Source organism: Mastigoproctus giganteus, chromosome 10, assembly GCF_048544385.1.
Source record: "Mastigoproctus giganteus isolate SK-2022 chromosome 10, ASM4854438v1, whole genome shotgun sequence".
NCBI lineage: Eukaryota > Metazoa > Arthropoda > Arachnida > Uropygi > Thelyphonidae > Mastigoproctus > Mastigoproctus giganteus.
The window spans coordinates 104,064,596-104,081,559 of NC_143584.1; the positions used below are offsets into that span (position 1 = coordinate 104,064,596).

At 37.1% G+C, this 16,964-nt stretch overlaps 1 protein-coding gene across 1 annotated transcript in view; it reads left to right on the top strand.

Annotated features, from left to right (window-relative positions):
• Positions 1–483: 483 nt before the first annotated feature.
• Positions 484–16,964, top strand: part of myd (stromal cell derived factor mayday) — a 181,130-nt gene continuing 164,649 nt past the window's right edge. Inside the window, exon 1 of the mRNA XM_090382877.1 lies at positions 484–941. Within this exon, the coding sequence (XP_090239003.1) occupies positions 562–941 (380 nt within the window). The 5' untranslated portion in view covers positions 484–561. The remainder of the gene's footprint in view (positions 942–16,964) is intronic.

Consider the following 16,964-nt stretch of genomic DNA (forward strand, 5'->3'; position numbering starts at 1 on the left):
ACACCGATACTGTATAGGTAATTATCAAAACCCATAAGGATTATGCCCTGTGCATTTAATTTTCCAAATACTGAAATTTATGTATGCCCTACCTGCTACAAATGCTTTATGTTGCTTTTCTGTGTCATAATAAACTGACTTATTGATAGTGTTCGAGATTCCTGATGCCCATAACAGTGTCACGTACATTAATTCAATGAAAACGAAAACGATACTACTGAAATTCATCTTTTCCTCCACGTACGGCGCTGCGGTTTCGCCCAATCTGGTACACAGAGTATCTTACTATTCTGTGTTTTGGTAGAGGTGATTATATTGTAGGTTTGTACTGTGTGTTTTTTCCCTAGTTTACTAATTTTGCGATGAATGGTTGGTAGGTTTTGATTTTAGGATTGTTTCCGTGGCAACTTGTCATTTATCATTTATTTACTATTATTATTATTATTTTTTTTTTGATAACTGTAATGGCAGATGTTGGTAAGACAATTCGTTTGTTATCACGTTAATAATAAAATATCTATCATATTGCCAAAAACGAGTTTTTTTATGGGTTAAAGAAAAATGTATATAATGCAAAACTCAAGCTTAACAGTAACTTCGGTATTGAAGGGAGCGGTACTTTTAAACGTAATAGCTGAATCCCTTCAGTACCCATTAAATACATCAAGTATTAACGGAAGTAATTTGAAAGCGCTTCGCGACAACAAAACTTCGGGCTCGCTTCAGAAGTTCAATATTAAACAGGACAGTTCAGTAACAGTTTCCAAGACTCGATTAACGATTGATCTGATTAAACCACCAGATCATTTAGAAGGGATGAAAATTGAACGTGATGGACATCTAAATAAAAAATTTAGAAAGGAGGTAATCTTAGGAAAGGAGGCTGGCTCCAGAAATATAAAGAAAGATGAAAACAAGCTTCTCATAGATATTTTTAAAAAGTAAGTAAACAACATTCATTTCAAAGGAATTTATTTTGAACATTGTTTTGATAATTTGATAGGGTGACCACGTTTTCAGGGATGAAAAAAACGAAAAAAATTCCGAAGATGGAGACTACTCCTGAAAGAGAAAAACAGGAAATTTTCTGTAATTAGATGGAATTAAAAAGTAAAAGCCATTTAATTTTTATATCCTTGGCTTAAGGTACTGTGATATTAACAACACAAATATTAGGTTGCACAACCAACTTTTATTGAATTCTTTGTTCTTTTAGTAAAATTACCCAGGTAACAGCACTTTCCAAGCAAGAGTCAGTAAGTCATTACTTTTGTGGGGAAGAAGCAACCAGGAAATTGCCCTGAACATAGATTTTTTTCCCCCCAAAACATAATCATCAAAAATATTTTTACATTTCTGTCTTATTGTTTTATCAAATTTTGGAAACCTGCTGCATAAAAAGACATTGGTTACTCTCACAAGGAGTTATGATGTATATGTGTTAAATACAAAATAATGAAGGTTATGAGGTACCTATATATTGTATCTGTAATGGTATGCATTTATGGGTTTGCCTATTTGCTGGACAAAAATCTGAGTTTCTGAAAGGTAAAACCATGCAGTCTTTGCCCAAGATTGAAACTTGGTTGCATAGTGAAAAAAAGCCTGTAAAAGTTCCTTCCATCAAGGTGGGATTCAAACTAGGCCTTTTCCACATGGTGGGGAAGAACTTTCAGGAGCATGAATGCAGTAGCACGTGCTCTTTGATTGTACTGGAGTTCAAGTCTGTGACTGCAAAATACAATTAATGTTTGTATTGATTATTTATTGCAAAGTCTACTGACCTAGTGGTCATGCAGGAGTATAACCACTGTAACAACAGTCCATAGGCAGCATAGTAGTGGATGGGACCATTTTATGTTGGTAAGCATGCCATTCTCACCTGTATACAAAGGATATAGTGCTGATTGACGTAGGTTGTTGCAATTTCAGTTTTCCATGTTTTTTTCTTTTTAAGATAGCTTATAAATTTAATTAAATTAAATTATCGTTTTCGGTAACTAAAAGTAAGAACAGGTGCATGTATACTTGCATGTACGCCAATGCTGGGAGTATAGTGAATAAATTTGGTGAATATGAAGTGCTGGTCAAGGCATCACCGTTGGATATTGTTTCGATATCAGACATGTGCTGTCACGCAGATATAAGGAATGCAGAATTGGAATTAAAGGAGTAAATGTGTACAAACAGGATAGGGGTTATGCTATTAGTGAAACACAAAATCTAAGAGAGTGCACCCAGTTGACATGCAATGTTCAGTCAGTTTCATGGGACGTAAACACTGGGAAAGCAAAAATGGGAGTAGTAGTGTGTTACAGCCATAATGATTGTGATGAGTACAACGAACAACTGTACAGATAAATAGAGTGGGCCAGTAAATCAGCTTATAATGGGGGATTTTAACTTCCCAGGTATTGGCTGAAACTTGTGGGTTGGTCACTTGCACACTAGCAAGACTTTTGTAGATTAACTGGATGATTGTTTTCTACAGCAGCACGTTCGAGAGGCGGCCAGAAGGAGTAATACTCTACCTGGTATTCAGCAGTGAGTATTCATGCATTAAGAATCTGCACATCAAGGAACCACCAGATGGCAGTGATCACAGTGTACTGATGTGGGATTTACTTAAAAATGTAACTACCATCAGGATAAAAGGGAAGAGTTTTTGCTTTGGTTTAAGATTACCACAGTGGTCTCAGTAGGTTTTAAATCCTATACGGTGGGACCAACCGATGATGTTACCAACAACAAATTCTAAATAAGAAGCATTAAAGGAATTAATCTTGGAAGCTACTAGGCTTTTCATACCAAATAAGAAATACTGTTCAAGGTTTAGGCCTAAATGGATGTCACATGAACTAATGAGACTTGTGCAGAGAAGAAAAATGCATGGGAGGCATATAAAGTATCAGGCGACACAGAAGACTATAATTGATGTAAGCTAGTCTGTAATGAAGTAACAAAGGGGGTTAGGCAAGTGAAGGCAGATTACGAGAAATATTTGATGAAAGATGCAAAGCAAAACAAAGACTTCTTTAATTATGTAAACTCTAGAAGGAAGGGGATGTATCAGATTGGTCCACTTGATATCAATGGTTCGACTGTTGATCCTGCTCATGTAGCAGACAAACTGAATGAGTATTTTGCATCTGCATTCACACATGAGGAATTGGTAGGGAAGTGGAGGCCAGAAGCTTATCAAACTCTGGCAGGGAACTAAATGATTTCGTCATAACTGAGAGCAAATTGCAGAAATTGTAAAAGTTAATCATAAGAAAGGCACATGGAGTTAATGGGATTATATTAAAGGAAGCACACAACAAGAGAAGTAAGCCAACTGATAGCCATAATTATGAGAGCATCCTTGGATTCAGGGTAGGTCCCGATGGACTGGAGATGTGCATATATAACCCCAATTCACAAAGGGAGATTAAAGGGTAAAACGAGTAATTGCAGGTCTGTAGTTTAACTTTTGTTCCGGGGAAAGTAATGGAGTCTGTGGTTAAAGAAGCATTGCAGGATCAGCTAGACAAGACTGCAGTTATAGTTCACACACTGCATGGTTTTGTTAAGGGGAAGTCTTGTCTGACCAATCTGATTGGATACTACGATGTGGTCACAAAAGAAATGGATGCAAAAAATAATTTTGATATCATATTTGGATTTCAGGATAGTTTTGAAACTTGCACATGGATGACTGCTGTACAAATTGGAGCAAATGGCAACTTTTCCTTAAGGAAAAGTTACTGCTATGGATAAAGGGATGGTTGAGTGGGAGAAGACAGTGGTAATCAATGGAACATTGCTCTTCGTGGACTGTTGTTATTGTGGAATCCCCGGGGTTCAGTGTTGGGTTCATATCATCCAAGTTTGCAGACGATATTTAGTTTGGCTAGGTTGTTAAAGACAGTACACTGCTGCAACAGGATCTGGAAAAGTTGGGAAGATGGGCGAAGAGGTGGCAACTGAATTTTAACATTGACAAATGCAAAGTACTGCACATGGGGAACAGTAACCCCAGAGTAACGTACCAACTGTGTCAAACTACACTCAGGGTAGTGGAGAATGAAAAAGACATGGGAGTAGTTGTGCAGTCAGATATCTAGTTTTCTGAGTAGGGCAGACAGACTTCCAGAGCAGCTCATGAGGTCTTGTCGATATACAGGAAATTTACCAGCAGAGATAAGAAGGTGATTATCCCTTTGTATAAGACAGTCATCAGGCCACACCTTGAGTACTGCATACAGGTCTGGAGGCTTCATTTTAGGAAGGATGTAAAGCTGCTGGATCAAGGTCAGAGAAGGGCAACAAGATTGGTGAGTGGAACAAGGGGTGCCCTTATGAAGAAAGGCTTAAGTTCTGCGAATTGCAGTGTCTGGACACTGGGCACCTGCGAGGCGATCTAAATGAGGTGTATAAGGCCTTGAATGGTTTGAGCAAGCTCACTGCTTAAGGGATTGTTCCTCTTGCTTACATTATGCACCTGAGGATTCATAAATTGAAATCGAGAAAGAAAAGAATAGATGTGCAGAAATTTGCCTTTGGCCAGCAATTGGTTGATTGTTCAAATAAACTTTCATCTTAGAAGTTGATAGCTTAAGTAAATTGAAAGAAAACTGGCAGACGTTTCAAGCAAATAGATGGGTGGAATGGATAGATTTTTTTTTTATCTGATGCTATAGCTTGCTTTCTTGCATCATATACTTCTACTACTGATGAAATCAGCATGACGACCATATCTAATACTTATAAATAACATATGCAGTGAAGGTGTATTCACCTTCATAATCAAGGCAGTCTTGTTTTGCCTAGCCATTAGCTGTTGAAGGAACGTGGCCATTCATCTCTTGTATAAATATTTTAATGCTACAATAAAGATTTATTTATTCCTTTGAATAATCAGCACATTGTAACTTACACTGTTCCTCCAGAGTAACTTACAAGTAAGTTACTTTTGTTAGATGCCTTATAATTTATGCTGTTAGGAAGGTAATAGACAAGTACCAAATATTCTTATAAAAGAATTTATGCGTAGCCATATTACTGACTTAGGAGAAAATAAAATATTTGATGTGAATGTTGTATAATTATTTTATGATTATTTTCAGCATGAAAAAAATAGATATCAAATAAGTAGCATTAGTAAAGGTACATGATGGATGAAAGCAAGCTTATATAGCATCAGCCAAAAAAAAAAAAAAACCTTTCTCATTTCACCCATCCACTCTCTCCAAATGTTTGTCTAGTTCTGCCTTGATTTTATTTAAGCTATCAAATTCTACAAAGAAAGATGGAAGTTTGTTCCAGCAATCAACCACCTGCTGGCTAAAGGCAAACTTCTGCACATCTATCCTACAACTGTCTTTCCTCAATTTGAATTTATGCCCTCTCTGGCGATTATTCTGAGCAAGAGGAAAAATCCCATCAGCATTGAGCATGCTCAAACCATTCAAGGCTTTATACACCTCGATCAGATCATCTCACAGGTGTCTAGTCTCCAGACACTGCAATTTTCAAAACTTAAGCCTTTCTACGTAAGAGCAACACTTTGTTCCATTCACTAATCTTGTTGGCCTTTTCTGTACTCGTTCCAGCAGCTTTTTCTTCTACTTTTTCCTTAAAATGAGGCCTCCAGACCTGTATACAGTACCCAAATTGTGGCCTGACCATTGCCTTATACAAGGGGATAATCACCTCCTTATCCTTGCTAGAAAAATTCCTGTATATCATTGACAAGACACCATGAGCTACTCTTGCAGACCATCTGCACCACTCAGAAAACTGCATATCTGCCTGCACAATTACCCCCAGGTCCTTTTCATTCTCTACCACTGTTAGTGTGGTACTACACAGTTGATACATTACCCTGGTGTTACTGCTTCCCATATGTAGTACTTTACATTTGTCAATGTTAAACTTCAGTCGCCACCTCTCAGCCCATCTGCTCAACTTTTCTAGATCCTGTTCCAGCAGCGTACTGTCATTAGTGTCATTACAACCCTGCCGACCTTTGTATTGTCTGCAAACTTGGACATTAAGTCTGATATAACATCATCATCATTTATAAATACAGAAAACAACAATGGACCCAACACTGAACTCTGGGGGATTTCACTAATAATATTAGTCCACGAAGAGCAGTGTCCATTGATTACCACTCTGTCTTGTCCCACTCAACAATCCCTTTATCCATAGCAGCAATTTTCCTCCAATGCCACACTGCTCCAATTTGTGCAGCAGTCTTCCATGTGGAACAGTATCAAAAGCCTTTCTAAGATCCAAATAAATGATATCAAAATTATACCTTGCATCCAGTTCCTTTATGACCACGTTATAGTATCCAATCAAATTGGTCAGACAAGGTCATTTGTTTCCCCTTTACAAATTCATGTTGTGTCTGAGCTATAACTGAAGTCTTGTCTAGATGATCCTGCAGTGCTTCTTCATTTAGTGCCTCCATTAATTTCCCTGGAAGAGAAGTAATTACAGACTAACAGGTCTTTAATTACTTGTCACCCTGTGATCCTCCTTTGTCAATTGGGGTCACATTTGCACATCTCCAATCCATGGGTATCTCCCCTGAGTCCAAGGATGCTCTCATAATTATGGCTAAGGGTTTGCTTACTTCCTTTGCTGCCTCTTGTAATATAACTGGATAGGATGGGATCTATCCCATCCACCCAGGTGCCTTTCTTATGTTTATCTTCAACAATTTCTCCTCCACTTTGCTCTCAGTTGTTACAAAATCATTAGCTCACTGCCAGAGTTGAATTCACTTCTGGCATTCCCCTCCCTGAATAACTTGTCATTTGTGTATGTGGAATACTTATTTAGTTTGTTAGCTACCTTAGCAGGATTATCAACAGTTGAACCATCATGGTTCAACTGTTGATAATGCATCACGCACACTAATCACACTACTGGTAGTGGAAGCATGGGAAGCGCCTCTGGTGGAAACTGCGGATGACATCACTTCCGTGACCAATCAAATTACTCGGTAGAAATTTGGAAAAACTGCGAGCCCATTGTTAAAATATTCACAGCTCACCACTGCCTATAACACACTCCTACTCAATTTTGCTTTCTCAGTGCCTATGTCACACCAAACTGACTTGTCACTGCACTGTCCAGCCATGTCGACTGGTGGTACTTTCTGGGATTTTGTGTTTCTTAACTAATAGCATAACCACTCCTCCCTTCCTACTCTTCCTGTACACATTGTACTCCCCAAATTCATTTATGCATTCCTTATATCTGTGTGACACCACGTCTCTGATATCCCTACAATGTCTGCATTTGATGTTTTGACCAGCACCTCAAATTCATCAAATTTATTTACCGAACTCCTAGCATTGGTGCACACGCATGCACATGTTCCTATTCTTAGCTACCTTAACACAGCCCATGTATTTACTTGTCCTGCAATGACTCCCAACAGTCTCTGGAATCTCCTGCACCTTGTTTTCCAGGCTTCTGCTCATTCCAATAGAAGCAGTGCAAGAATCACTTTCGCCTCTGCCAGTGACTACTATTAATCGATTAGCCCATGTATCCTCCCCCCCCCCCAAGTTAGCAGTTTTCTGACTCTATGAAGTAATGAAATTTTTGGATATGGCGAACACATAGTAAGAATATACCGAGATCCTTAACATAACGTGGCCTCGACAATGCCCCCCCCACATATACACTACTTGGACTCCTTTCACTATCTGGGAAAGTAGAGGCAGCAGTATTATACACTAGCTAATCCAGAAGCCTCCTAGAGAGTTACCAATAGGTTCGGTCCAGTGCACTAACTAGCGGCCAGCCTGCGAACACTGTTTTAGAGCTGTACCCTCAAAATGTAAGGAAGTTTGGATCTTGCTGTGACGTTCATCCTAACCTCAAAGGACATCAATCATACTGCATGATGGAAGAGTTGGGGGAGGGTTGACCGGAACTTTGCTCTGGAGACTAAACATGGGTTTCACCACTTCAATCCTCCAATAAGCAAAATGGTGGTATTTCACCAGTTGATGAGAGTCATCTACCACTTAGTATTTCCTGGTAACACAGAGGGGCGGCATTCCTCCGTGTGGCGTGGGTGCCACACCTAGACTCCTGCTTACGTTGGTTCACACCTGGGTGTTCACCCACAGTGTGCTTGCATACCCAGGATTACTAAGAGTCCCACCATTGTGAAGGTGCAAGCAGAGGATTTGGCTGGCACATACTGTCCAGACTTTGCCAAAATTAGGTTCACTTCACTTGAGTGTCACCCAAATATCAGTTCCATCAGCATTTTAGACTTCCAGGTTGCAAGCACTGCTTATCTGGCATATCTGAAAGAATGTCTGCGACAGCCTCAAGGACCTAAAGCCTTAAGGACAAAACACGTCATGCAATTCTTGAAGGGAGCTGGTTGAGTAATTAATTGATAAATTGAAATTCTACAAACTTAAAATAATGAAAATGCTTTTGTTTTATTATTTTTTTCATCTTATGATTTTTTGTATATTAGTATATATGGTTTACCTGCTTTCATTTATTTATTTATTTATTTGCAACAATTTGTGTGTTTGTTATTTATGCATTTGGAACCCAAGATCTATTTATTAAACTCTGCATGTAGTCTTGCAAAGAAGACTTATCTTATTTTTTGTACCAATTATAAACTATAAACCAGACAAAAAAATAGAATTTTGTGCTTTATTTAGTCTCTGTAATTTGTTTTCTCTTAGAATATGCTGGCTACTTATGATTTTCCTACAATTAGGGCACAATTTGTTATATTCAGTTGTCTTGACAGTGTCAACCAATTGGCATTGTTGTGGAAGTGGGCAGTTTGAATAAATTCAAGGAAGAACTTGGCAAATTATTGTGGGGGGGGGTGGACAGGTGACATGGGAGTTTTTTTTTTTTTTTTTTTGGCTGATGCTTTATAAGTTTGCTTTCTTGCATCATATGTCACTATCATGCGGAAATTTGCCTTTAGCCAGCGAGGTTGGTTGGTGGAACAGACTTCCATCCCTTGTTGTGGAAGTTGATAGCCTAAATAAATTTAAGGCTCAGCTGGACAGGTATTTTGAATGAACGGAGGGGTGAAGTGGAAGGGTTTTTTTTTTTCTTTTTTTTTGGCTGATGCTGCATAAGCTTGCTTTCTTGCATCATATGCCTCTGCTAATGCTAATTAATAATAATAATCATAATATGTCTACTAAGTATGATTTTTTTATTTTTAATACAAAATTTATGCTGAATTCAATTGTTTTGACATAGTCCAAACAATTCAGTGAATACACCTAAATAGAAAGAGTGCAAAAATATTATCACAAATATTATTATAATACTATCACAAGCAAATATTTTTGCTTGTGATAGCACAAGTATATAACAGGCAGTGGTGAAAGTGCAAGAAGCACTTTCACCACTGCCTGTTATATACTTGCATGTACACCATTGCCAGGAGCATAATAAATAAATTTGATGTGCTGGTCATGACATCAAATGCAGACATTATTGGGATATCAGAGATTTGGTGTCACCCAGATATAAGGGATGCAGAATTTGAATAAGGGGAGTACAATGTGTACAGAAATGACAGACAGGATAGGGGGGGGGGGGGAGTTGTATGCTGTTAGTTATGAGGGATATAAAAACTAAGGCATTGCATCCAGTTAACATGGCATGGGTGGTCATTGCAATGTTGAGTCAGTTTTGTGTGTAAACACTGGGAATACAAAAATGAGAGAGGGAGTGTGTTATAGAGCACAACAAACAACTGTACAGAGAAATAGTGGGATAGTAAATCAGAATGTTGTATAATGTGGAATTTTAACTTTCCAGATATTGACTGGAACTTATGGGTTGGTCGTTCACACACTAGCAAAACTTTTGTTGATTTATTGTATGACTATTTTCTACAGCAGCATGTTAGAGAGGCAACAAGAGGGGGTAATAATCTTGATCTTATTATCAGCAGTGATTATTCATGCATTAAGAATCTTTGGATAAATGAACCACCAAGTGGCAGTTATCACAGTGTATTGATGTGGAATTTACTTAAAGATGTAACTACCATCAAGGGTAAAGGGAAGGATTTCACTTTTGTAAAGGTGACTACAGTGGTCTCAGACAGTTTTTAAATTCCATACAGTGAGATGAACTGTTGATGTTGCCATCAGCAAATTCTAAATGGGAAGCATTCAAGGATTTAATCACAGAAGCTACTAGGTTTTTATACCAACTAAGAAATACTCTTCAAGGTATAGGCGTAAATGGATGTCAGATGAACTAATGAGAGATGAAAAATGCATGAATGCATATAAATTATCAGGTGATACAGAGCCCTCTAGTCTGTAATCAAGCCACCAATGAGGTTAGGCAAGCGAAGGCAGATTACGAGAAATCTTTGGCAAAGGATGTAAAAAACCACTGAAGACATCTTTACTTATGTAAACACTACAAATGAGAGGATGAATCAGATTGATCCATTTTATATTGATGGTTTGACTGTTGCTGACAAACTGAATGAGTAGTTTTCATCTACATTTGCATATGCGGAATTCTTTATGGAAGTGGATGCCTGAATGTTATCCAACTCTAACAGGGTGGTATCCCTACAATGTCTGCATTTGATGACTTAATCAGTACTTCAGATTTATCAAATTTGTTTACGATGCTCCTAGGATTGGTGTACACGAGACTACTCTTAGTTACCCTAATACTGCCCGTGTATTTATTTACTTTTTCCACGATGACCCACGACGGGGCTTGAAATCCACAACATCTTGTTCTTAGGCTGCTGCATGTTCCAGTAGAAGCTGGCAAAAATCATTCACTTCAGCCCGTGTCTCCACAAATTTATTTTGTGTATCTCTCCAAGCTAGCATGGGAGAGATACACAGAACTTTCCTACCCACTTGTCACTGATTCGATAGCTTCAACAAATATTCTTGTCTCCCTTTCTATTTAAGTGTATTTCAAGCTTGAACAAACAGTCTTTTCTATTAACAAGCACAAATCAAACTGAGAAAAATTCTTACCCATGAGCCTTACACATTCTTTTCAGGGCTAAATTGCTTGACAAGGCTTTGAACATGTACTACCTTCTATCATGTCTGGGCAGAATTACAGACACTGGAATTCAGTCCTAACTCGCATTTCCCAACATTGCCCTGTACTTGTTAATTAAATCTTCAGATCTCCTACTCTTAATATCATTAGTGCTAATGTGTACAACGATACAACTTCATCTTCTTTTGCCCCTGGCAGACTTACTCTAGGTCTATTTCAACTGTCCTTCCAAAAATATATTCTTGTTTCTCTGATAATAGTCACTGACAATAAGTACCTCCTGGGGGACCAGTGCATTCTTCCTTGGGAATTGCTGCTGTGTTGCTTGATGTATAACTATGATCTCTGGCGTTGATTTGGGCAGCCGAGAGCTTGATGCACCCACCATTTTAATTCCTTCGAGAGCATCCATCCTACTCTTCTAGCTCTCATAAATGCCCATTAGATATTCTCAGTTAGTACTTAATTTTTTCACACTCTCTGCACCCATCACCATGCATGAAGACAACCCCCTTGGCTGTATTATTTCTTGTTCCAGAAATGTCTTTGCTGTATTATTTCTTGTTCCAGAAATGTCCCCGACCATTGCACAAATAGCACATTTCATTAGACTGTAATTTGTTGGAGAATCGCTGCCTTCTGTTCTCCTCCAAGACAAGTATTCCCACTCCTTTGAGCCCATTGCTTTGCTGCTCTAGTCTGGGGCATAATTTCCATTTGAATTCAAATGGAAATCATGCCCCAGAGCAGCAATTAAAATTTTATTTTATAATACCACACTAAGGTAATATACCCCTAAATACAATAATATGTATTATGCCATCAAGTTTATGTTATACTTTGTGCCATACTGTTACATTTGTAGAGTTTTAAATTAGTGATAGCCTTTCTAAAAGTAAAATTTCTTAGCTAAACACAAAAAACATATGCCATTCTATGTAATTAGATCCTTTGGGCTACATATTTATCACAATTAAAACCGTACGATTCCATCACCATGCACTACACTTCTAGATACGTGCTGCGATATTCATGGCAAATCACCGATACAAAAGCCCTACAAACATTAAGTTATAATTTGCATAATCTCTAGGTAACTTTAAAAATAAGCTACTGAACATGACTATGACAAAGTATTTATTGGGCACATTTTAATATGTTAATTAAGTCAAAAAGATTGCCAAAAAACTTATCCGTTCCCAGAGCTCAAAATTATTCATCTGCACCTGCATCTGCCAAAAAAGAAAACCTTTCATATTATTCCTTTCACCAAAAGGAGTCTATTCAATTCCTCCTCGAATTTTGTCAAATTCACCACTTTGTTCACCCATGCGGGAAATTTATTCCATTGTTCCACAACATGCCGTCTAAAGGTAAACTTTGTGTGATGTAGTCTACTGCTACCCCTTAAAATTTTATAGTTGTATCACCCTTTAGTTAAGATCATTCTTCTCTCATTCATTTTACTAATCCCCTTAGAGCCTTATACATTTCATTGAAATTCCTACCCCCACCCCTCCAAAGGTGTATAGTTGTCTATTGTGTAGACTATATCTTCTAAGATGTTTTTCCCAAACTAATTGTACTTCTCTGTCTTTTCTCTAGAAGTTTTATTTCTTTAGATGCAGACTAGACCTGGATATTCCAAGTCTGGTCTGGATAATGACCTTGTTACTTGCAGAATTCCATTGATCATGGATAGAATATGTGGCTGGCCGTCTTGCAAACCTGTTTATGCTGCTTGGGGATTATGATATAGAAAGCCTTTCTGTATTTCTTTTTTTATCATAATCCCCAAATTTTTATCATTCTGAATATCCTTTAATTCCCCTATCCATATGTAAACCACTCCTTGGTGACCCTTCCCCTCCAGGTGCAATACCTTGCATTTGGTAGCATTAAAGTTTAGCTGTCTTTTTTTTCTCAGACTATACATGACTATACAGACTAATGATCTAGATCCTCTTGAAGCAGCATAGCTTGCCTCTAAATATTAACCACCTTCCAAACTTTTAATTTGTCAGCAGATTTTTACAACCTCTCCTGTATTTCCTCATTGGTATCATTTAACTTATTTAGGAAGATAAAAAAAAAAAATAGAAAGTTCTGGGCACTGATTGCTTAAGTAGTACTCTTCTTACCCTAGTTCACTTTGAAGAATATCTATTTATGACTGCACTCTGTTTCCTGTTTATGTACTAACCCCTCATCCGATGATGGTTCTTCCCTACATAACCTGATATGCTCTAATTTATACATTATTGCCTTCAGAACAGAGATATCAAAAGCCTTACTAAAATGTGAATATTCCTCTTGCTCAAATTACACACCTGAGGGGGCATAAATTCAAATTGAGGAAAGATAGTTGTAGAATAGACGTGTGGAAATTTGCCTTTAGCCAGCCAGTGGTTGATTGCTAGAATAAACTTCCATTTGTCATTGTGAAAGTTGATAGCTTGAATAAATTCAAGGGAGAGCTAGACAAACTTTTGGAGTAAATTGGATGGTTTTTTTTTTTTTTTTTGCTGATGCTGTATAAGCTTGCTTTCTTGCATCATTATGCCTTTGCTAATGGTAATAATATCAAAGTTATTTATTGCATCTGACTGCTTTATGACCTTTTCATGGTAACTTACAGTATTTGTCAGGCAAAATTTCCCTTTTATGAAACCATGCCAAGATCCATTCAGGATGCCATTTTTGACTGAGATAGTTCTATATTGCATTTTAAAAATTTTTTTTTTTATTTTTTATTATTACTCCAAAACAGCCTGAGCCTTACAGAGGAGGAAAATAACAATAATAATACAGATGTATAAGTTAAGTGCAAATGCATCATTAATACACAGCGAATTCTAAATTAGCAAAATATTCAAAGGCGGCATCGTTTTAAGTTATATCTCATATTGTGAATACCTTCGCAACGAGTTGCCATGATATTGTACTACTTCGAATAAGTAACACTTCACTTAAAGGAGAAGACTAATGTTACTTATTCTCAGTGGATACCACCACCACCCAGATGGCACCGTTTCAGGGCTATTTGGCCCTTCTTCGGTTTACCCAAGTGATGCAATGATGGCAAAACAGTTATGAAGTTATACTTCATAACTGTTTAAGTATAACTTCAAAACAGTTATGAAGTTATACTTCATAACTGTTTTGCCATCATTGCATCACTTGGGTACCCATCCACCCACCCACCGAAGAAGGGCCAAATAGCCCTGAAACGGTGCCGTCCGGGTGGTGGCATCCACTGAGAATAAGTAACATTAGTCTTCTCCTTTAAGTGAAGCATTACTTATTCAAAGTACTGCAATATCATGGCAACTCATTGCGAGAGTATTCACAATATGAGATATAACTTAAAACGATGCTGCCTTTGCAAATATTTTTCTAATTTAGAATTGGCTGTGTATTAATGATGCATTTGCACTTAACTTATACATAGTCTAGACTTTCTCACAGCCGAGGCATTAGTCCTAAACGCATTATAGTAATAATACAGATACAGTTACAATCAATAAATAAATGGAATATAACATGTTACAAGAAGAGATTTACATTTAGGCAGTGACTCAATGCCCTAAATGCATTATAGTAATAATACAGATACATTTACAGTCAATAAATAAATGGATATAACATGTTAGAAGAAGAGATTTACATTTAGGCAGTGACTCAATGATGACAGAGATAAGTATATTTCTAACAAAACCTTTGTCTTTTAATTTTATTGTTTGATCATAATTTATAGTTAACTAAGAATGATTAGCATACTTTATTATTATTTTTTTTGTTAATTTATTGAATTGTTTATGATTATTTTTATTATTTATTTATTAATTTTTTTCCATTCAAGAAGGAAATCTACATTAGATACCTACATTTTGATTTCAAAGACATTTTTAGATCAGGATATGAGTTAGGGATTTCTTTTTTAGTTTTTGATTATAGAACTATGTTATTTCTCTTTTGATATTGATATCTTCAGCTAGAATATCAATGTTAGATTCATTGAGCAATCTTGCAGTTCTGTTGAAGTAGTTGAATTTTAGATTATCAATTCTGAATGGCTCTACTGCCAGCAGATTGTCTTCTCAAAGCTCTTGGAGGGCATCATCATTACTAACCACACTACTTGTACAATGCGCTACCTGAGCAACAGCTCATCCGCACTTAAATCTTTAATCTATAATTTCATCCTTAATTGATCCTTTGCCATGCTCCCCCCCCCAATTTCTAATTTTATAATTCTTTCATAACTTTTTTTCCTTTTCTCTTCTCTTTTTTTTCTTTTCCCCCCTCTTCTCTTTTTCCCCCTTCTTCCCTTTTCTTCATTTCCCTTTCTTTTCCCTTTTTTTTTTTTTTTTCTCCTTTCTTTTTTTTTTTTGCAAACTGTAAGCTCACATAAAACTTAACTTTCAATTCAACAATTGCTGATATAAATAAAACTCATCAGTGCAAAAATTACTGTGATATAAATAGCTGAAAATATAAATAAAATAACTCAAATATAAATAAAGATAAAATAGCTAAAAAAATGTAAATAAAAATAGCATCAGTGCAAATTAAACTCTTAAAACTCTATTTACATATGTACATATTTTCCCTATATACAATCCATTAATTTCTCATTCTTATATTCCTTATTTCATTAATTCCCCTAGCATAATCCAGAAAAGCTTCATACCAAATCCTATTCTTAAATAAGTCACTGCGGGTGTTTGAGTCAGAGCCAATCTTAGAGAAAAATATTTCTCTGTTCTGTGTGCCTTGCACAGTTTTCCAACACATGATCTGTATCTTCAATGTGCCCACATACACACTTCGGATCATTTTCTATTCCCAGCTCCACCAACCTTTTTCTCATTCCATGCCCAGTTACTATCATTGTAGCCATCAGACCCAAGCCTGACCATCTATCCATTTCTCTTACTACCTTCCCTCTAGAGAGGAAGGCATATGTGACACGGCCCTTGTCAGAATGGTTCCACCTTTCTTGCCAAATACTACCAATTTTTGTTGCAATTGTTTTCTCTCTTTCTTTTGATCCTGCTTCTCATATACCTTATTTTCTTCAATACAAGATTTAATCCCCAATATTTCTGTCCTCTTATTTTTCTTGATTGCATACTCCATTACTCATTTAATCACAACCAAATCAATTGGTTCTTTTCCTGATAACACTTGTAATGCATCATTTGAAACCGTTCTACACGACCACCTACAGCCAAAAGGCAAATCTCTGAGCAGAAATTAGACTCCTTTTAACGTGACTATTAGTCACCCTGTGCCCCCCTGCCCCAAATGCATAAGTCATAATGGGCACAAAGATACACTTATAGAGGAGATCCAGAGATTTCCCTTTCACCCCCATTCTACTCTACTAATCTTCCTTATTTTAGAGTATAACCCACACTTTCAACTTCTGCGTGCAATGCAAAAAGAACATTTTCTCATCCACATATACTCCAAGGTATTTGACTACAGGGGCATATGTCACAGATGTTCCTATCTTCAAAGTGGGCCTTCTTTCACTCAATCTTCCTCTGAGCAGCACCATTTTAGTCTTATCAGTAGATATCACCATCTTATGCATTATTACCCATCTTTCTAATTGCCCCACAGCTTTCTTTGACCTATCCTCTATTTCCCTTCTTGAATTACCTCTTACCATTATTAATAGGTCATCTGCATAAGCCACCTGTTCACATCCGTCCCACTCCTGAGCCAGTATCTCATCCATCACCACATTCCAGCTATACGGGCCAATAATTGACCCTTGTGGGACTCCTCTATCTAATTCTTGTGAGATTTTACCATATCTTGTAGTAGTAGTAGTAGTGGCACTTGATGCAAGAAAGCAAGTGTAGGAGCTTATGCAGCATCAGCCAAAAAAAAAAAAA